At 33.6% G+C, this 22,815-nt stretch overlaps 1 protein-coding gene across 2 annotated transcripts in view; it reads left to right on the top strand.

The window, feature by feature from the left end:
* The window catches only part of UGP (UDP-glucose pyrophosphorylase), a 243,987-nt gene that overhangs the window by 138,632 nt on the left and 82,540 nt on the right, over positions 1-22,815 (top strand). For both annotated transcript variants that reach the window (XM_090398780.1, XM_090398779.1), the window contains exon 10: positions 4,627-4,658. In XM_090398780.1, coding sequence (XP_090254906.1) covers positions 4,627-4,658 — 32 coding nt within the window. The remainder of the gene's footprint in view (positions 1-4,626; positions 4,659-22,815) is intronic.

Genomic DNA, 22,815 nt, shown 5'->3' with positions numbered 1-22,815 from the left:
AAGCAGTAAAAGGATACAACCCAGTCAATGACAGAATCATAACAGTAAGATTAAACACCAACCCAATTCCAACAACGCTGATACAAGTTTATGCACCCACATCAAATGCATAAGATAAAATAAGTGAGGAATTTTACAAAGACCTAAATGAAACTGTGGATACAATACCAAGAAAGGACATTTGAATAGTTCTATGAAACTTCAATGCTAAGATGGGATTCAGTGCACATGATGATCACTTATATGGAATCATTGGAAAATACAGACTGGGAATTAGAAATGAATGAGGAGAAAAACTGTTGGAGTTCTGTATTGAAAGGGAATTAGCAATCATAACACTATGTACAAATAGCACACAAGAGGAGACTATACACATGGGTAGCACCTGGGAATCGATGTAAGAATCAAATTGACTACGTTTTAATTGACAGAAGATGGAGGACACTAATCAATAACACCAAAACATTGCCAGGTGCAGATTGTGGATCAGACAATCAATTATTAATCTCTAATTTAAAGATCCATCTGAAAGCAAACAAGATGGTCTTTAGTAGAGCGGATAAGGGATGCCAATTTTTTATATGGTCTGTAACAAGAAGTTAGGTCATGTTTTCTTAGGATTTTTGTGATTTTTTCCAAGGTACCTCAGATATAGGGTATGGTAATGGATTTAGAGTAATCCTTGTTGTGGTTTACTGATTTCAATATTTTTTGGATTTTTTTTTTGGGAGGGGGGTAGCCATTGGCTGTGAAAGTGTTGAGAATGTGGTTTAGTTCATTGTCATTTGAACAGATAAGTTTAGCCCTGTTGTGTAGTGTCTTAATGACACCATATTGTTGTGAGAAGGGGTGGTGGGATTGTTGGTGAATGTATCTGCCTGTATGGGTGGGTTTTCTATAGACTGAGAAAACCAAGGTTCCATCAGGCTGGCAGGTGACTAGTGTATCTAAGAAAGGAAGGCAGTTGTTTTTTTCTCCTTCCAGGGTGAATTTGATTCTGGGGTGTTGGTTGTTTATATGTTATAGAAAGGAGAGGAGTGCATCAGAGCCATGTGGCCAAGTAGCAAACACATCATCAACATAGCGAAGCCAAATGGTTGGTTTTTGTGGGGCAGAGTTTAAGGCTTTCTCTTTAAAAGTCTCCATATAAAAGTTGTCCAAACTACTCTTTTATGGGAGTAACTATGTAAGTGTTATTCTATTGGGGAAGGGAATGAGCACTAGATTGTGGGACTCATGCTGAGCCCAGAAATGGGATGGCTGCTGATGGTGAAATATTGGTTCTGCTTGAACTTTTGCTGGCCATTGCTTTGGGCACATTTAGGAAAAACGGGAGCTATAACAATTTCCCTGAACTTGAAGGCATACTGTTGGGGGGTGGGGGGAGTAATAACAATAAGAAAGTTTTTTAATTAAAAATAACTTTGTCTAACTTTGCAAATTTAAAAAATTTATTTTATACTGTGATAGATTGTGTTTATGATTATGCCGGTATATAACTTGAAGTTAATGGAAATATAAAACCGCATGTATATTATTTCTGAGAAAACTCCCATGTTACTCCTCTTTATAAACTATTATGATTACAGCTATTTTGCCTGCTTCAGTTTAGGAGTACCCCTGTAAACTGAAGCAGGCAAAATAGCTGTAATCATAATAAAACCGCATAATATTCAACTTTAAGCAGGAGCAATCTTGGCATGTCCACTCCCTTCTGCAACTATATATAGATAGATAGATATTATTTGTCTATTTCTTGTATTTTTTATTTATTTTAGAAATAAATCTAGAAATCTAGAACCTTTCTCTAGAGACCAAACATAAAATTTCATCGCTGATTGGTCTTACACCAGGTGATGAAAGGACTAATGCTAAAAAGTATGTGTTATCTTTATGCAATGTTACCATTGAACTATTAGGTTCAATAGTAACATTACACATTAGGCAGAAACATGGAAAGGCAGAGGTTGTACCCAACAGCCTTGGTAATGGACCAGAAAGCTTGACTGTCGAGAATACCAGCAGGAATATGCAAAGTCTGTACAAAGTCTACTTTGAATTTTGTATAATATGTTGTAGTACAAGCTGAGTGAGAGAGAAGTGGAGTTTTTGACTTGAGTCATTCACTGTATGATGAATTTTTGCTTTGCTGGTTTGTATAGAAAGAAACATGAATAAAGTTGTGGTTTGTGTTACTAGAATGAGAGCTAACATCAGTTATGTTTTTGGAGGGAAAGCTGGTTAAGAAAAGGTCCATGGTGTTGATAGAACAATGCAGATTATTAGGTATTCTGGTGTAGTTAGTAAACAGTTTGTTAGATCATTACTAACAGCAGACAGCTAAATTTCTCTTCCATCTTGATTTATGAAATTAGAAAATGGGAGCAAGTTGCATCATTAACATTGAAGTCCAAAAAAGATTATCTCACTGTTTTTTGAGTAATTAGATTGTATGAGAATCAAATTCAGAGATAAATAATCAGAGATCTTATATTAGATCTTACAATTACAGAGATATGTCTCTGTAACGGAGATGAAATTTGGAAGCATTAAATACTATTTTTAATAATTTCCTAGTGCTGTTTCACTCTGTTAAACTTTTATCATGAATTTTTCTCAGCACTTAAGCCTTAACGCATGAATCAAAGAGGTCATCTGAATTAACAAAGTGGTAAAGGCAGCAAAGGAAGGCAAAAAAAAATTCTGGAGTTATAGCAAATCATATAGAGGACATGCCATTTTTTTTTTTTTTGAACTTTTGGTGCAGAATGTCAAACCTGACCAAAGCATGCATGTTCTGACTTTTCAGCAGAAGGCATTATTCATGATTTAATTATAAAAGTTGAGATGAACAATAGAGAATGCCATTTGAGTGAAGAAATAGCCACATTTGAGTGACTATTCTTCACTGAACAGTGGTTCAGTGAAGAATGGTCATATGCATCAGGTTTTAATATGTATAAATGATGGTATGCATCATTGATGTTAGTACTATGTGTGAGATCTTTGGATGTTTGTAAAATCACTGTGGTTTTTTTTTTTACATGGAATGTTGTTGTTTTTTCGGAATTTTGTGTAGGAATATTGTTTTTTTTTAAGAATTTTGTTTAGGAATATTGTTGTTTTTTAAGAATTTTTTTAGGAACTGTTGTTTGCTGTTTTTTGTTGTTTTCAAATATTTTTTGAAGTATGTTCGTTTCTTATAGGCAGGTGAAAGATTTATTTTACATTATTATGACAGCAAATAGTTCAACTTCCTTACTAACTTGATATACCATGATATGTTCCAAGTTTTGTTTTCCAAACTCAGAAGCATTGGTATGCAAAATAGGTTTGTGACATGGATAGCAGAGCGGCTGAGTGACATATATTAGAAAGTTATATATGGAGTTGTATAGCTTAAGAGAAGAAGGGTAATGTGCTAAAATATAGCTTGCATGTTGATGATATTAGAGATGGGTTTAGAGATTATGCTGATGCCGCAGAGTTAAAGTAATAAGGGTCATACTTGATATTGAATCTTTGCATGCTGATTTGGTTTATGGGCATAGGATAATGAATGTCAGGTCAGTGTTGCCATGTATGAAGTTAAGCATTTTGAACTCAGGACATTGCAGGCTGAGTACTGAATTAGTGGGAATTTGCTGCAAATAGTCACTGTTGCTAGAGGCTTGGCATGAATAGTGGATAGACTGTTAAAATTTAATAAGTTATTCTCCCATTTTAGGTTTTGATCAGACCACATGTGGGCTACTCTGCACAGATATGGTCTTCTGGGTTCTATAGAACTGACAGCAGGGAGATAGTTGAAAAGATCCAGCTGCAGATAAGGGAGCAATTTACATATGAATAGGGTATGTTATCTTCGGAGTTTGAAATGGCTAACTGAATGTTAAAAATTGAAGGTACACAAAAGTAATTTTCAGGAATCTAAGCCATTTTATGAATAGATTTTTCCGTAAGTAATGTATTACTGTTATTTATTAATGTGACAACTAATGCTTCATTTAAGAAAACAAATAAATGAAATCATTTCTCTTTATTTGTCAGAAAGATAGTATACTGTTGTTTCACTTGAGTACTGAAGTGTCACAACCAAGCATTTTCTACAATCTTCAGGCATTATCAAGTAAACACTGAATTTTTATATTAAAGAAATCTGTGCCCTCTTTTGTGTCTCAACTTTTCAAATTTTGCATCCTAAGTATACCACCTGGAATTCCAAAATCACGCCACCTTATTTTAGACATCAAACTTGGTTTTCTAGGCAACTGTTGGGTGCCCTACAACACTAATCTTGTCTCCCACATGGTTTTTAGACTTCTTAATTTTGGAACAATATTAATATCAGAAGGTTATTAAAAGAAGGTTAAAATCTATTAAGGCAAACTAAGAGATTTGTGAAATTTTATTTTTATATTATATCACTTGTTTCATGTGTAGATATAATTAGCAATATTAATTTTTTTAGAAAACTGATTATTTGTGGGATAATAGACTTACATGTTTTGATAATATGTGATGCTAACTGAATAATACTTTTGAATCATTACATTCAGCTTTATATTAAGAGATATAGAACTTTATAATTGATATTGTTGTTGATAACAATGTTCTCTATTTTAGGTAGATGATTTCAAGAGTGTGAAAAAATTTAAGTAAGTTTTTTAAAAATGGTTTGATTTACCTTTGTTTGATTTACCTTTCAGTGATATCATAACTGTGACTTAACAACGAATTTTTTATGCTATTATTTTTACACATTTAACTTTTTAGATCATGTGTAGAAAGAATAACATGAGAAACTGAAAAAAAATTGTTTTTTTCATATGAATTCCACTCATAAAAAGATTATAAACTTACAGTAAATTTTTTAATACTATGAGTGGCAAAGGATTAGTTAATCTGAAAATGTGTTCTAGAGACCAAAGATTGTAGAAAGAATAACATGAGAAACTGAAAAAAAATTGTTTTTTTCATATGAATTCCACTCATAAAAAGATTATAAACTTACAGTAAATTTTTTAATACTATGAGTGGGCAAAGGATTAGTTAATCTGAAAATGTTCTAGAGACCAAAGATTCATTTTTTTCCAAGCCACTTTAAGACATTCACATAAGCAGGGTGATGGTGATCACACATCAGATGTTTATATCACCTAAAGCCATTTACAAATATACATACCCACATTTGGAGTTTAACTAGCAATCTGTTTGTTGGTAGAGACACTATACACTCAGGCAGTCTGGCCAGCAGCTTGACATCTGCTTAGTTCAGCCAGATTTAAATTTGAAGGCCATAATAATCTAACCATTTCAGCGTATTATCATAATGTATTTTGTCACTAGAAGTGCAATATCTTATATTAAGCCAAACAAAACAATTTTAATTTCTTTATTAGGTAACTGATTAATCCATTATTTCTTTCTGATGAGTTAATGGATTAATTCTGAATGAATTAAATCTGAATAAATTAATTGTAATGGCTATACATAAGATAGAAGATAAAACAAAAATCATGGCATTTAAAGGCAGAAATCATATTAGATCAAAAATAGTCACAAGCTAATAGAACCAGGTGATGCAATTTAATTAGTTAGGTTACATAATAAGTTATCAAAAGAACAAAGAACATAGTTGAAAAAAAAAAAAAGAAAAAGAAATACATTTTAGAAAATCTGGAAACAAAAGGACACTGAATATAAAAAAGTAATACAAGAAACCAGCTTAAATTTTTTAAAGTAATGGCTACTCTTACTTTGTTATATAATTGTATTATTATATATTATTTAGAAATATGAACTATTTAAAAAGAAAGATCATAGTAAAATGCAGGCTATGGAAATGAGATTTTTAAGAACAGTTAAAGATGCATAAAATTAAATCATATAAATAAAAAGATGTTAGAAGAGAGCTAGATATCATCATCAAATTCCTGCCATGTACCCTCAAGGGGTGTACAGGATATGACAGTACTACATGAAAAAATTACATCATTACTAACTTCCTATCTACAATTTTCCTCCAAATCAGTCTGTTACTTGTCAAGACTCCAACATTATCAGATCTTATATTTCTATCGTCTAAGGCACTTTGTACCGTATCAATCCACCTATATCTTGGTCTTCCTCTGGGTCGTTTTCCTGCCAACCTGGCAGAGAACACTTGTTTTGCTAATCTTTCCTCTCCCATTCTATTTAGGTGACCATACCATCTGAGATTAGCTCTGCTAATGCATTCCTGGATGCTGACAATGTCAAGTTCTTTCCTAATATCCTCATTTTTAATATGATATTGCCACTGATGCCATCTGTTCACGCCTCTAATCTTTCTCAGGACTCTCAGATATAGCTTAAATGAAAAGATCAATGAATATAGAGAAATGGAAAGAACATATATATAGGATGGAAAATATTAACTATCAAAAGAAGTGGATAAAGGAAACAAGATGGAAGCCAGAACAAGCAGATGCCTAATCCTTGATAAGAAGAAGAATGTATCTTTGATTAAAATGTAATTATTTATGACAATCCCACCCATGAAGGGTTGAACCTGCTGTGAGTGGGCTAAAATTTAGATAATCTGGGAACCCTCTCTGAAGACCATGCTTTTTCAAGCTACTTCAGGTTCCAATAAACAGATTAGTAGTTACTTGCATCAGGCATTGAAAATCATATACCTTCTAAAGACTTTCACAAACATCAGTGCTATTCCAACCTACAGATCATGGGATTTGAACCCGTAACCTGTAGATTGGAAAGTAAAGATGCAATCTGCCTAGCTGACTGTAATGGCAAATAAAATTGAGGCAAAGCATTGGGTTTTTAGTGTAAATGTTTAAAATAAGTTTGGAAAAGAAAGAATTCACTGGTATTTTTAAATTTTAAGAATATGATAGTGTTCTTTGTATATTACATTTTTGCATAGTTGAAACTTTTTCAGAAACAAAATAGGAATCTTTTTTTTTTTTAAGTGATTCCCACTCATGAAAAATTGTAAGCCTATATTACATTAGTACCATCAATTGGGTAATTTCTTTTTTTTTTTTTTTCCTGTAATTTTATTTTACATAGTCTGGAAACCTTGCTCTAGAGACCAAACAGAAAACATTTTTCAAGCCTCCAATAAGCAGGATTGTGGTCACACACCAGACACTTAACTTCATTTCCCTCCTAAAGATAGTCACAAACAATCCATACCCATGGCAAGATTCAAACCTGTAGCCTGTTGGATGGAGAGTGGACATCTAATCACTCAGGCCAGCAGAATTCTGATAATGTAGTTGATTTTATTTACTGCTGAATTTTAAGTTTTAGATTTGTATGTTAAAAAATATAAGTGATACTTCAGGTACTGAGGGCTTCAACTGCCAGTATATCTGGAAACCCTGCTCACTTATCTGGACATATTTATATTAATTGAAGCACAGTAATAACAGACATATGAGGTGGTCTGAAAAGTTCTCAGCCTCAACCATAGATGATAAAATATGAAATTGTGAAATTGCAAGTCATTCTATCAAGTAGTTTGTTTTATACAGCTGTCTGAAGCAAAAGTGTTGTCTGTATCCCTTGAAATGGAGAAAGTTGAGTATCGTGCAGTTATAAAATTCTTTGTAAAAGAAGGTTTAATGGCAAAAGAAATTTTTTCGAAGTTTATAAAAGTTTATGGTTACTCTTCACCTTCGTTTTCGACAACTAAGAAATGGGCTGCAAAACATACTGCTGGTACTACCAGTTTAATTGTGGTCGTACCAGCCTTGAAGATGATCCACGTGAAGAACATCCAAAAAAGTGTAACACCAGAAATCATTGATCAAGTGCACAATATGGTATTTGATGAAAGTGCATGAAATTGCTAAGACTATAGGCATTTCAAAATAATGTGTAGGGTATATTTTGCATGAAGAATTGCAAATGAACAAGCTTTGTGCAAGATGGGTGCCATGCTTGCTCACAGCAGATAAAAAACGTACTTGCATGAAAATCTCTGAACAGTGTTTGGAGCATTTTAACAAGAATAAAACTGATTTTGTGTGTCGATTTATTACTATGGTTTTATTATGATGAGACCTAGATTCACCATTACACACCAGAATCCAAACAGCAGTCAAAACAGTGGACAGAAGCCGGATGTTCAGCACCAAAGAAGTCATAAGTCGGTTCCATCAGCAGGAAAGATCATGGCATCGGTGTTTTGGGATGCTAAAGGCATTTTGTTTATTAATGATCTTGAAAATGGTAAAAAAATAACTGGGGAATATTATTCCGATCTTTTAACCAGACTAGACGAAAAAATTTGTTTGAAAGACTAGGTTTACAGACGAAATAAATCATCTTTCATCAGGACAGTGCACCTGCCCACAAAGGTGTTTTGGCAATGGGAAAACTAAAGGATCTGCACTATGAATTGTTGGAACAACCACCCTATTCCCCCAGATTTGGCTCCTTCTGACTTGTATCTCTTCCCAAAACTAAAACTCTTTCTTGCCGGTCAGCATTTTTCTTCGAATCAAGAGGTGATTGCAGTTGTAGAGGGGTATTTTGCAAATCTTACTGAGAATCAATACAGGGATGGGATAATGGCACTGAAGCATCACTGGAATAAATGTATTAATCTTAAGGGAGATTATGTTGAAAAATAAAAATAATTTTGAAATTATAAATTTGTTTTTTCATTGTTAGGCCGAGAACTTCTTAGCCCACCCTCATACATATACAATCTACATTACAATTCAAACAGTATTACAAAGCAAAACTGATTTGATCGAATCACTTTGGCATACTGTTTGAATTGTAATGTAGTTTGTCTCTGTGTATATATGTGTATGTGTGTATATATATATATATATGTGTATGTGTGTATATATATATATGTGTGTATGTGTGTATATATATATATGTGTGTATGTGTGTATATATATATATGTGTGTATGTGTGTATATATATATATGTGTGTATGTGTGTATATATATATATGTGTGTATATATATATATGTGTGTATGTGTGTATATATATATATGTGTATATGTATGTATATATATATATATGAAGATCAGAACATTAGGAAATTAAAGTAATTATTCTTAACATGGTAGTAGTCTCCATAATTTATCAAAATGAATAGTCAAACTTCTACTGACACTGCCAAAGAGCATAAATACTAATATCACACACCATTAATAAGTGACCTAAGTGTTTTTAACTGCTGCAGCTGAAATGCTGAGCAACATATATGTATATACCATTTAAGATTAATTTAAAAATTAATTTCCACTTCTCGGAGGTATGTTAATTTTGCATCTGCTTCTTCTTCAGATTGAAAAGAAAGAAAAGCAGACACAATATTTCCTTCAAAACATTTGGATTCATGCATAAACATGATTGGCCACATTGTGTCATTTGTTCAGAAGTTTGTCTAATAGTGCCTAATAGGTTACATCAAAACTTAAAATGCACTTGAAAACAAATGTCTTGTAAGTATTGATGTAGTCATACTACTATTAAACAATATATCAGAAAATATTATACGCCCATGGCCAGGGCTCCAAAAATACAACTTTAAGCCCAAAAAAACTTTTACTTGCCCAATATCTTGGGTGAGTAAAATTTTCTTTCAATAAATATTATCATAGGTTATGTTTTAGATGTCATCATAACTAAATGCTGTGATGACAAAACAAAGTAATGCATTCTTTAATTCTCACTACATGTTACATGCAATTGTGCAGAAATATCATTTTCTTTGATGTGAGTTGAAAATGTGTTTAACTCCACAGCACAACTCAGTCTGTTTTCTTTTATATATTGTTCATAATCAAGAGTGAATTTACATAAATTACCCATAAGCAATAATTTCATAGAAAAGACAAATAACAAAATTCATGAAAACAAGAAAGTAAGTAACACTTGTTGTGGAGCCAGACATCTTTTTCATAAAGCATTCAGCCACATGATACAGTTGGCAAGATAATTGTATTTTTTAAATAACAAGATTTATTTAAAAATGTAGAATGTTCAAGTATTTAATTACATCTGAGCTTTTTGAGAAGACCCCATTCCTTCTAACTGGAGCATCTAAAGTTCAAATTTATGATGACTGTTTTGTTCCTTTTCTATCTTCACGTAATTCAAAGAATTTATCAGCCACTTCTGATCTACGCTATTGCTGTACAACTTTTTTGCATGTTTCATTCCATCCCAATATATTTTCTATGTGAGACTTTTTTTGTGGCTATAATCATATTCACAGATTCTGTCATAGTTTCAGACTTGAGGTAGTATTCACCTAATATTGCTATCTAGCTCAATAGAAAATTCTTCCCAATTTAGCCTTGGTAAAATTTTAATGAGGTAGTGGCAAGGAATAAATTATTTGAATTTTGACACCACCTTTCAATAGTACCAGTTGATACTGGGAGTGCAGGAAGTGTGAAAGTATGTCTTATAATAGGCAGTGTAAATTATTATTTTTTTGTTGTTCTTTAACTATTTAGCTTTTTGTTTAATTATGATTTAATTGTTATCATTCCTTGGAGTGTGCCAGTTGAAAGAAATTTTGCCTACCTTATATTTAGTCCTCTATATTGAGTCGACTACACTGTCTCACAAAGCCTATCCATCTTATGATGTTATTTCCCTCTATCTTAATTTGCATCCCCCCCACCTTCCTACTCTTGCCCTTTTGTTCTTACCTCACGTAGCAGACTCTAAATATAGTTATCGCTGGATTGTGGTATATTCAATATGCAATATGCCATGTAAGCAAATAACTGCCCTAAAAAAGTTATATAATAATAAAAATATTATTATTACAAAAGCCGATTAAGGAAATGCAACAGTTATCATGAATAAAGAAGAGTATAACAGAAAAATGCAAGATTTCATATGTGACAGTTCCACATATCAAATTATACATCGAGACCCTATGATGTCGCAAAAGAAAAGAGTCCGAAAATTACTGAAAAAAGTGACATCATGGCCCAAAGAAATCATCACAAAAATAAAACCAATTCATGTTAAAACACCCCGTATTTATGGATTACCAAAAATCCACAAAACTAATATTTCCCTACGCCCCATAGTTGATAGCATAGATAGTCCCACATATAAACTGGCCCGGCATTTAGCTAAGTCGCTTGCCCCTCTTACTGGCAACTCCTCTACTTTTGTAAAAAATTCAGACATAATGGTTAGTTTCGATGTCACCTCCTTATATACCAATGTACCACTTATAGACACTCTTGATTTAATCAAGTCTAAATTTCCCCCAGATATTTTTGAATTATTTCAATTTACCATGAATGCAGGTTACTTTACATGGGGGGGGGGGGAATTCTACAAACAGATTAATGATACTGCTATGGGTTCCCCCTCTCTCCCCCGTTAGCAAATTTTTACATGGAACACTTTGAAAACAAAGTACTTACTACAGCTACATACAAGCCACAAGTATGGTTGCGCTATGTAGATGATGTGTTTGCCATCTGGCCCCATGGACAAGACACTTTGGATGCTTTTGTCACCTACCTAAACAACCAACACCCCAAAATTCACTTCACAGTAGAAAAAGAATCAAATAACGGTTTGCCATTTCTTGACACATTAATCACCTGCCTTTCAGATGGATCACTATCTTTTTCTATTTACAGAAAGCCTACACACACAGGAAGATACCTACATAAACAATCACATCATCATCCAGTCCAACAGTACAGCATTTTAAAAACACTTACACACAGAGCCAGAGCCAGTTGTTCTAACGATACAGCTCTGACCACTGAACTCCAGTACCTGCGCCATACGTTCTTAGCCAACAGCTACAATCCCTACAAAATAGATAAAATACTACATAGGCCCATTACTCTGCCCTCCCCTAATACACAAGAATACAACATGACCATTTCTATTCCCTATATCAGAGGTACATCGGAAAAAATAGCCAAAGTATTGTTGAAACATGGCCTTCGCACCACCTTCAAACCTCATGTCAAGCTGGCAACTCTGATCCGCTAGCCTAAGGATAAACTTCACCCTTCAGCACACCCAGGAGTGTATGAAGTTCCATGTGACTGTGACTTGGCCTATTATGGGCAAACAGGAAGATCAGTGAACATCCACCTGGAAGAACATGAAAGATACATTCGCTACTATTACTATGGCAAGTCGGGACTGGCAGACCACGCTTTGGACACTCCTTCACACAGGATTAGATGGAGGAAAACGAATGTGCTATTTAGGAGTCGTTATAGATCTGAAAGATTATTTTTTGAGTCAGCAATGGCTTTGAAGAATTCTCCCAACCTTAACAAATATGGTTGCATTAATTTGCCAAAAATTTGGGAGACGGTTATCCAAAGAAAAACTCCTGGATAACTGCGGTTTTTTTTTTTTTTTTTTTCGTTAGAGGGCACCAAAAATAGGACTTTAGATCTTTTGTGTTTTGCAATTATATTGTTTCACTCACTCACTGTCGCGTTTACATGTGTGTTGTGCTCTGATGATGCTGAGTTGAAAATCAGCGAAATATACGTGTTAATAAAACATCTTTGTTGATAAAAGTGTTTGTGGTGTTGTTAATACCGTGAAAAATAAGTCATGAATAACCATCATCACCTAAGCTTATCTGTTAGATTGTTGATAAATTGGGCCATCTCAATTTCTCAATGTTGCTGCTGTAACTGTGTGGTTTTTGGACATGGACATCGCATTTGACTGGCCTCCACAGAGCCTTGATCTCAACCCATTTGTGGGAGGAATGGAGCATCGGGTGAGATCAAGGGAAGTTCACACCACAACTATCCAGGATCTTATTACATGCCTACAGGAAGAATGATCCAAATTTCCATTGATCACTATCATACGCTTGTGAAAAATATGCCCCATAGGATTGCTGCAGTCATTGCAGTAAAAGGATGTCCTGCATTTTAATAGGTTGGGTGTAATAACTGTTTATTTCTTATACTTTGGTGTCTGTTGACTTCTTTCCAAGCATTGTATGTGTGTGTATGTATATATATATGTATGTATCAGTTCAAATTGCATTTGAGATTTTCAGTATCATTAAAGCACTTTACAAATGCTAATTTTACAAATAAAATTCTACCAAAAACAGTAAATATTTCTAAAAATGTGACTGCCCAGTATGGAAGCAGCATTCATATGCTATTTGTACTACCTGCTGGTTTTTTACACACATGCTGATGTATACAGGAGCCATATTAAACTCAGCATCTGTATGCATCACTCTGATACCTGTCAATCAGATGCTCTCCTATTTATCTCACAAACTGATTTTGCATATTCATGCCCCTCGAGTTTATATAATAGTCTTCTTCCATGTTGAATCATGTGAGATACTTCCTCAAAATCCAGAAGTATATATATTTGTTCCTTTTATCTACCTCTGCTATTACTGTTACTAAAGTGTGTCCTACCTTTAACCATCAGGTGGCCATCTATCTAAATGGTATTCACTGATATGCTTTGTATCTATGTTTTGCATAATAAATGCATCTTAGCCAGCAAGGTGATTAATGAAGTCAATTTCTTTTCTATAAATGATCAAGATAATATCTATCCACCTCTGAATGTGGTTTCTGACCAACCTCTCCAGTACCTTAATGATTGTCCCAGAGATACAGATTGGTCTATTATTGGCTGCATTAGTTATTGTTATATCCTTGTGTGATGAAATTATCTTGTCTCCTTCTGCTCATTAAGAATTGTGCTCATGTCGAATCTGCAGTTGAACAACAAGTTAGTTGCAATGCTAATTCAGTTGTCTTATTACCTTAGCACATGTGCTGTTATTCCATCTTATCCCACTTTATGCGTTAAACTGTTGCAACATTTTTAATATCATCACTTCATTCATTCTGTCTTTTCATCCTAGTTCCTAAGCTTACAGAGAAATAATATTTTTTGGAATGTATACCTTAAACAAATACTTAATAACTCAGCTATTTCTTGGGTGTTCAACACTTTACTATCATATGTAGTGACGAAAGTTATCCTTCCTTGGTAGTTCTTTTTTGTTTTGAATTTCCTTTGGCCTGTTCTGTTAGAGATTAGCGATTGCTTCTATAAAGATTTTTTGTTCCGAGTGTTTTTATTGTTTACACAAGGGTTCATTTCCGATTGGTGCAATGACTTTTAACTATTTTTTTTAGAATCTGGAAAATCACCGACTCAAGGCCAAATACAAAAAATATACACATTTAATAAAACTAAAACAGATATATATATACGCTTTAAATTAAATTACATAACTACAAAATACTGGATCCAAGGCCTTCTGAAATAAATCTACACTTCAGAAATTTTCTTATCCAAAAATATTAAAATCATCCATTCTCTGACTCATTCTATTACTGGATTGCTTAACATATACTTAATCATGTCTAACACTTTGTTTTCACAATAACAAAAATGTTCACAGTCAGTTTCTTTGTTAGGGCCTTTTCTGAAATATTAACATTTCCTTCTTCTTTTCCATGGAATCCTTTTTTTATCACCCTTTTGTAGTATACAGTATTATTCCTCACTGAAGTATAAATACTTCTTACCTCTTGCAGTTCTATTTGATATACAATTGACTGTGCCAGAGAAAAAAGGTTCTTCTACTACTTTATAAACAACATATCTAAGTTGAGCTAATTCCATTGCCTTTTTCAGTACAAATAACAAATAGATCCGGCATCCTTAAGACAGATGAAACTTTCCAGTCAGTGTTTTCTCAAAGATTCCTTTAGAACAGTGTTTCCCAGATTTTGCTATGACAGAACACTTCACAATTCCTGAAATTTTCATGGAACGCCTTGGTTATTTTGTAATGTATTAATAATTAATTATGGCATAATCATAAAGAGTATTAGTACATAGTACACTTATGTATACGGTGTGACATGTTGACAAATATAAAATTACATTTAAATGAGTTATCAATCACTGGACTAATGAAATATTCTAGCATATTGTAGTTTCCTCAGGCCAACATCATTAAATTAATTTGTGCTGATTTTCACTGACATATCCCATTCTGATCGCCAAAAATTTATAATATTATAAGTACTTACAAATGAATGCAGACTTTTTCTCCTGTGTGCTAGTAGTTTCCCCCCCTCCTTTTGTATATCCTGGAGATCACTTTGTAGGTGAATGAATCACTATCTGTTGCATCACAAACACCTTCAATAAGAGATTTCTTAACACCAAAATTAAACAAAGTCCCTTGTCTTTTATTCATATTAAAATTTAAATCTGTAGGCCTATTACTTTTAAAAAATCACAGCACTACAGTTTTGAAACAAGCATTTTCACTTTACAATACAAACTTGCAAAGAAAGTATTCAGTATTATTAGATTTGAGAACCAGATACACACTACTTTGATCTTCAATTTCAGTGGAAAAATTTTCTTTATACTTCTTTGCTGATTGGTCACTAACATTTGCAATACAGATGTTATTTCGTTCAGTTTTGAGAACAGAGAATACACCATCCATTGTTGTAATCAGCTTGCAGACAATTTTTATGCCCGGTCATAAACAGCAGTATTCCCTTTCCCAAATTACTTCCATGTTTAAAAATACACAGCTTGGTCACTGACATCATGGAACACTTAATCACTTTCCCCGGAACACAATTTGGGAAACCCTGCTTTAGAACACTGACTGCAATATCTTCTTTTATTTACTAAATACTTGTTGACATTCTCAACTTCTCCAGTTTAAAGACTCACAGTTCTACGATTTCTTTTTGGAATCTTCTATTAATATTCTTCTGACTGTCATGTAAAACTTAAACTGTCTAAGAACAAAATTTCTCTGGTCTGCATTCTTAAACTTCCATTAGCTCTCTTGTTTTTCCAGTTACCTTGATACCGAACACTCTCTCTGTTAGCTGTCAATCACACATCACATCCCTCGGTGGGCATATGCACTTAGTGAAAGTGGCAAGCAAGAAGTTAGGTATAATGGCTGACTCGTCTTCAGTTAGCATAATAAGAATGTCTTTATAAAACACAACACTTAATAATTTTAAACTACAATAAAAAGAAATGAAAGTAACGTAATTATCACAATCTAGTTAAGTACATCAATTTCCCATGGTTTGCATTTCATTTTGACAATAATATCAATAACGGGCACATCGCACTAGTGCTGATATACGTGTTACGAAACAAAAACTAATAATATACTAATATGAACAATTTGTAAAAATACTCATACTGTTAAATTATGATTATTTTTACACTTCCTTGGTAATTCTTTTTTGTTTTAGATTTCCTTTGCCCTGTTCAGCTGACTTCCTCCCAAATTCTGATTCAACTTTACTTATTATCACCCTCTCCAGCTCTGTTCATTATAGTGCTTATGTGCTTGGTTATCCTAGATGGTTGCATAACATCATCTGCTTAAGTAGCTGTTGCTTGAACTCTTGTCCATTCCCATCCATTGTAGATTTTCTACCATAATACAGCTACAATCTGCTTCTCCATTTGTTATAATCATTTACCTTGAAGTTACACATATATCCCCTTATAGCAAAACTCCCATATGATTTGTTACTACTCTAAATTAAAATACATGATCACTTTTATCATTGTGACAAAACATTTGTTATATATCCAGCCATATTATTTGATGTTATTAACAGGTCTGATGATTAGTTAATAATGATGTTATTAACTAGTTATTATACAGACAAATTATATATGGTTTGGTCATTAAAAGTGAGTCATATTTTTTCCTGAAACAGTTAGAAAATGTTATCTAGGATTTGAACTGAGATTAAAAAACATATCCAGTTTGGTTACCATAATGCTGTGTTAGAAATCACACTTGTATATACCATTGTCAAATTAATTGTGAAAGACCTTTCACCTTTTGCATAAACATTTGAAGTATACCCCATTAATGTTACAGAAGACAAGTAATTGGAATTTGACAGCTCGCTACACACAAACGCACTCATATCCTGATGCAAACTTCACCATATATACTGTTTAAATAGTCTTTTACTTTTTACTAATGTGTAAAAATTGCTTCATAAGAGAAATGTTTCAGATAGTGTTTGGCTTGGAAGCAGAAAAACAGACATTTGTCTGGTGATCTGAATTGTACTAACTGTAGCAAAAAGTTAGATGTGACTTTCAATTTTATAGATTAGTATTTTCATAGGTAGGAATGACATAAAAATCAACAGTGAGCTGTCAGAAACTTTCCAAACACAAAAAAGCTGTTAAGAGGGATATGTGCTTTCTCCTCTTCTGTTCAGTCCCTACAATGAAAAAATTTGGAGAGTATGAAAGACTGGAGAGAGTAAAAAGAGCAGGAAGAAATATAAATAACCTTCATTATGTAAGTGATCCTCTGTTAATTGCTGAGAAAGAGGAACATGCGCAGAAGTTAATACAACAAATAAATACACAGAGTAAAAAATATGGCCTTACATTAAATTCCAAAAAAACTAAAGCTATGTTAGTAAGCAGAGAAAAATATATTTCAAAAGCTGCAAATTAAAGTTTAAAAACAAATTAGAGAACAAGTTAAATGTTATACTTATTTACTGCACTTAATTACAGAGAATGAAAAATGCAAAGAGAGATTAGGAGAAGAATAGAAATTGCAAAATCAACCTTTAACAGAATGAAGAATATACTAACATCAAGAGAAATAAGACAAAAAAAAACCTGAATCAAGAATGATTAAATGTTTTATTTGTACCTTTCTCTATGGAGCAGAAACATGGACAGTAAACAAAGAAGATAGTAGAGGAATTGATGCTTTTGAGAAGATGTGGACGTACAGAAGAGCATTGAATATCTCTTGGATTTGGAAGAAGAGAAATGAAGAAGTTTTGAAGATAATAGGTATTAAATTGGAACTAATAAAGAAACATACAAAAAAATAACAATATATATGGGTCATGTGTTGAGGCATGAAAGTCTTCAAAAAGAATTTATTAGAGGAATGAATTCAAGTCAAAGCAACACAGATGGTTCAGAAGCATAAAAAGATACGCTGGGCCTGAACTATGCAGAGTGCAAGAGAACAGCATAAGAGAGAAATAGATGAAGATTCATGGATAGCCAACCTCCTGGATGAAGATGACATGACAGGATATTTTTGAAGGGAAAGTCCTTGCAGGACCAGTATACTTTAGTAAATGCATCATCAAGAGAGGGGATAATGTACATCAAATAACTGACATATACCCTCATGGTGTTCCTTGAGGGTACATTTTGTCTAGCAATAGCAAGACTAAGACGATGAAAATAGGCAAGAAGCATTGAAAATATTGACTTTCATTGTCTTTGACTAAATTCTCTCTTATTCCATATAAATTTATACAATTGACTTCCTACCATATCAGCTTTGTTGATTCTGTTGTCTATTTCTGTATTTAATTTACCATCTTCACTAAAAATCGTGCCTAAGTAGCCGAATGGAGAACCAATAGAAGAAGTAAAACATTTCAGCTACTTAGGCATGATTTTTAGTGAAGATAGTAAATGAAATACGGAAATAGACAACAGAATCAACAAAGCTGATAAGGTAGGAAGCCAACTGAATAAATTTATATGGAATAAGAGAGAAGTTAGTCAAAGACAATGAAAGTCGATATTTTCAATGCCTCTGCCTATTTTCATTGTCTTTGTCTTGCTATTGCTGATTTTCATACTAAATTTATTACTACAGTAATTCAGTTTAGTCTGGGAATTTTGCAGACTTGTAGCAGATTTATTTAAAAGTATAACATGATCTTCATAAAGTAAAGAATTGAGATTAACATCTCCAATTTTGATATCAGGTTTAATACCACTTTTCTTCATGATGTGACGCATATAAATAATGAATAACAGAGGGGATAATGTACATCCTTGTTTGACACCAGATTTAACATTAAACCATTTTCCTGTACTTCCTTCAATTATAACTGCTGATTTACAGCAGTTATAATTGAAGGAAGACTAAGTATTGCTTGATATAATGTCCCATTGACATCATACATCTGTAACGTTTTGAATAGCTTCTCTCTCTCTCTCTCTGTCTTGGTACCTTGCAGTGGCGAATTCTCTATGCTTGCTGCGCAAGCTCATTAATTGAGAAAGAAGTAATATTTATTTGTCAATAAATGCATGCATTTATAAGCGTTCCATTTAGGCTTTTATTTTTGTAGACAGAAGGCATCTTATGCTTGCATGACAATAATTGAGCTTTGCGTTGTGTTGTATTGAAGGCCGATGCTAATCAAGCTAAATTGGCTTGCTCAGTTGTGGGAGCATCCAGGTCCTCGCTTTAGCACTGCGATATCATGCACGCACATAGCCATTTCCGCTCCATCCACGTCATCTCACTCTGTTGCTTAAACACAGGCCATACTCAGTCAAAGTAGCTCTAGCCAGTGAGCTTCAGCCAGCCTTTACAAGTGTGCATGTTGCTTGGGAAAATTAAGTTACAACCAAGTTTTTATGGTGATGTTATTGACCAGTTTATAAAGAACCGTGGGGTAGAATTTGTATTCAAGTAGCTAAATTGAAAAAGATAAAATATCATTTGTAAAATGAATGTTGTATTTGTATGATTAGCTGTACATAAATTTCTAAATACAGATAACCCTTGTATAACGTGGTACTTATACAACGCAGTTTCAATATAACGTGGTCTAAAATTGTAGTAACCCTTGTTGAATGTACTTATACAACACGGTTCTGATAAAAAACACGGTCTACAAATTGTAGTAATCCTTTATCTTTTCATATGTTTTTCACCGCGCGACTTAAAAATCAAATTTTATCTTCATTAAATTTGTGTCTGCCTGTATCCTGCATGTAATTATAAGTAGCGAATTTATATTAGGGGAAATACTCTTTAGCACTGCTTATACAATGTTTATTGTTGAAAATTGTCCTTCTTTCTGCCAGGAAAGTGCATTAAAAATCACAAGTGTGTTCATCTCAAGCTGAACACTTTATTTTCTGGTGAGATACATACAATATGTAATGCTTGCTTTTTTCTGTAAAAATTATCATCATCATCAAATTCCTGACATGTACCCTCAAAGGGTGTACAGGATATGATAGTACTACATGAAAAATTTACATCATTACTAACTTCCTATCTACAATTTTCCTCCAAATCAGTCTGTTACTTGTCAAGACTCTAACACTATCAGATCTTATATTTCTCTTGTCTAAGGAACTTTGTACCGTATCAGTCCACCTATATCTTGGCCGTCCTCTGGGTCGTTTTCTGCCAACCTGGCAGAGAACACTTGTTTTGCTAATCTTTTCTCGCCCATTCTGTTTAAGTGACCATACCACCCGAAATTAGCTCTGCTAATGCATTCCTGGATGCTGTTCTTTCCTAATATTGTCTTTTTTAATATGATATTGCCATTGATGCCGTCTGTTCACGCCTCTAATCTTTCTCAGGACTCTCATTATCTGCGGTCTCTAGTCTTTGGTCAAGTGTTTTACTTCTGCCTCAGTTCTCAGATCCATAAGTTAAAACTGGTTTGAACACTGTCTTGTATACAGCTAATTTAGTGTTCTGACTAATTTCTCCCTTATTCTATACGAATTTATTAAATTGACTTTCTACTATACCAGCATTGTTGATTCTGTTGTCTATTTCCATATTTAATTTACCATCTTCACTAAAAATCGTGGATAAGTAGCTGAAATGTTTTACTTGTTCCACAGGTTCTCCATTCACAACACAGTTGATATTTTCAACGATTCTACCTATTTTCATTGTCTTTTTTTTTTAATGCTGACTTTCATACCATATCTATTACAACAGTTATTCAATTTAGTCAGGGAATCTTGCAAACTTGTAGCAGATTTATTTAGAAGTATAACATCGTCCGCATAAAGCAAAGAGTTGACATTAACATCTCCAATTCTGATATCATGTTTAATACCACTTTCCTTCATAATGTGATCCATATAGATAATAAATAACAGAGGGGATAATGTACATCCTTGTCTCACACCAGATTTAACATTAAACCATCTTCCTGTACCTCCTTCAATTCTAACTGCAGACTAAAAATTCAAATCAAGACTAAGTATTGCTTGATATAATGCCCCATTGGCACCTTGTCATATGCCTTTTTCAGATCGACAAAACTTAAATACAGATCTTTGTTATATTACCATGCTTTCTCAACTATTTGTTGCAAAGTGAAGATCTGATCCTTACAGCTTCTATTTGGCCTGAATCCAGCTTTTTTTCTTCACCAAGCTTTTCTTCCACAATTCTTCTCAACCATTTCTCAAGTATACTTGCATAGATCTTGCCAGGAACACTCAGTAGAGAAATACCTCTGTAATTCTCACATGCAGTTTTATTTCCTTTTTTATATATGGGTACTATGAGAGCTCTACTCCAATCATCGGGAATTCGTCCCTCTGTCCAGGCTTTCTGAACTATGCAGTGCAGCCACTGTAAGACTTTTATACCACAATACTTCAACATTTTTGGTCAAATATCATCTACTCCTGCTGCCTTTCCACATTTCAAGCCTTTGATTGCTTTTTCTACTTCAAGTATATATATATATATATTCCTGACTGCATGCCTGGTCACTGTTTTTTACCACTGTGCTATCACTGCTTATTTCATTATTAATTTTTTGAAGTAATTACTCCATACTTCAAGGATATCTTTTTCTACTATTTTCATGTCACCTTTATCATCTCTAACTCCTTTTACAGCACTCTTTGCTCCATTTCTAAGCTTCTTCAACAACCTCCATAATATCTTACCACCTTCTTGATATTTATTTTCTATGTTCTTGCCAAAGTACTCCCATGATTTTGTTTAGCTAGTTTTACACAGTGTTTCGCTTTCTTACATTTGTCTCTGTATTCTCTAAGAGCAAAAGCTGCCTTATTTGCCAGGAACTTTTGATATGCTTTCTTCTTTTCCTTCACTGCCTCCTTAACTTCCTGTTTCCATCATGGCGTTCTGATTTTTCTATCTTTGCAGACTACCTCACCACATGCCTCTCTGGCTGAATCAATCAGGGTTTTCTTCAAGACTTGCCACTGAATCTCCAACGTTTGGTCCCTGTTCTCAAACTCTTTCATTTTTTCTTCAATAATCTTTGTGTATTTTATTTTACAGTTCACATCTGAGAGCTGCTCAACTTTTATTCTCTTTAAAACTTTCTTACATGTTATTCTTTTCATTATGAAATTCAATTTTATCCTGCTCAAGACTAAATAGTGATCACTTTCAATTTCAAATCCTCTGTACATTCTGGTGTCCTGCACCAGGGAAAACATCACTATCAACAATAACATAGTCAACAAGATTTTATTTATTCCTTGCTTCTTCTCTCCATGTGAATTTGTGCACATTTTTATGTTGGAACATGGTGTTAGTAATAACCAGTCCATGTCCTGGGAAGAAATCCAACAGGTATTTGCCATTATTATTGGCTTTGCTCTTTTCTCCAAATTTTCCCCAAATATTTCTGTATGTCTGACAATCATTTCCTACTCTACTGTTTAGATCCAGAACAAGGACCAGCTTTTCCTTTTTCATTGTGTCAGTTGCTTTTTCTAAAGCATCAAAAAATTCCTCCACTTCTACCTTAGTAGAAGCTGCTGTGGGACCATAGGCACAAATAAGTCTCATTGTCCAATTCCCCATTCAGATATTTTGCTCACATCACTCGAGACTTCCTGCCATTCAAGAAGATTAGCCTCGTATTTTGTGTTGAATACTATGGCTACTCCTTTTTTCCTTGATTGTCATTTCCTGAATATAACATTTTGTATTTATTGCTCAGAAAGA

The sequence above is a fragment of the Typopeltis vanoorti genome, chromosome 10, assembly GCF_054136105.1.
Source record: "Typopeltis vanoorti isolate ZY-2024b chromosome 10, IOZ_Tvanoo_1.0, whole genome shotgun sequence".
In the NCBI taxonomy this organism is placed as follows: domain Eukaryota; kingdom Metazoa; phylum Arthropoda; class Arachnida; order Uropygi; family Thelyphonidae; genus Typopeltis; species Typopeltis vanoorti.
The sequence above is the reverse complement of the archived record's forward strand: the minus strand, read 5'-3'. Positions and strand labels throughout refer to the sequence as shown.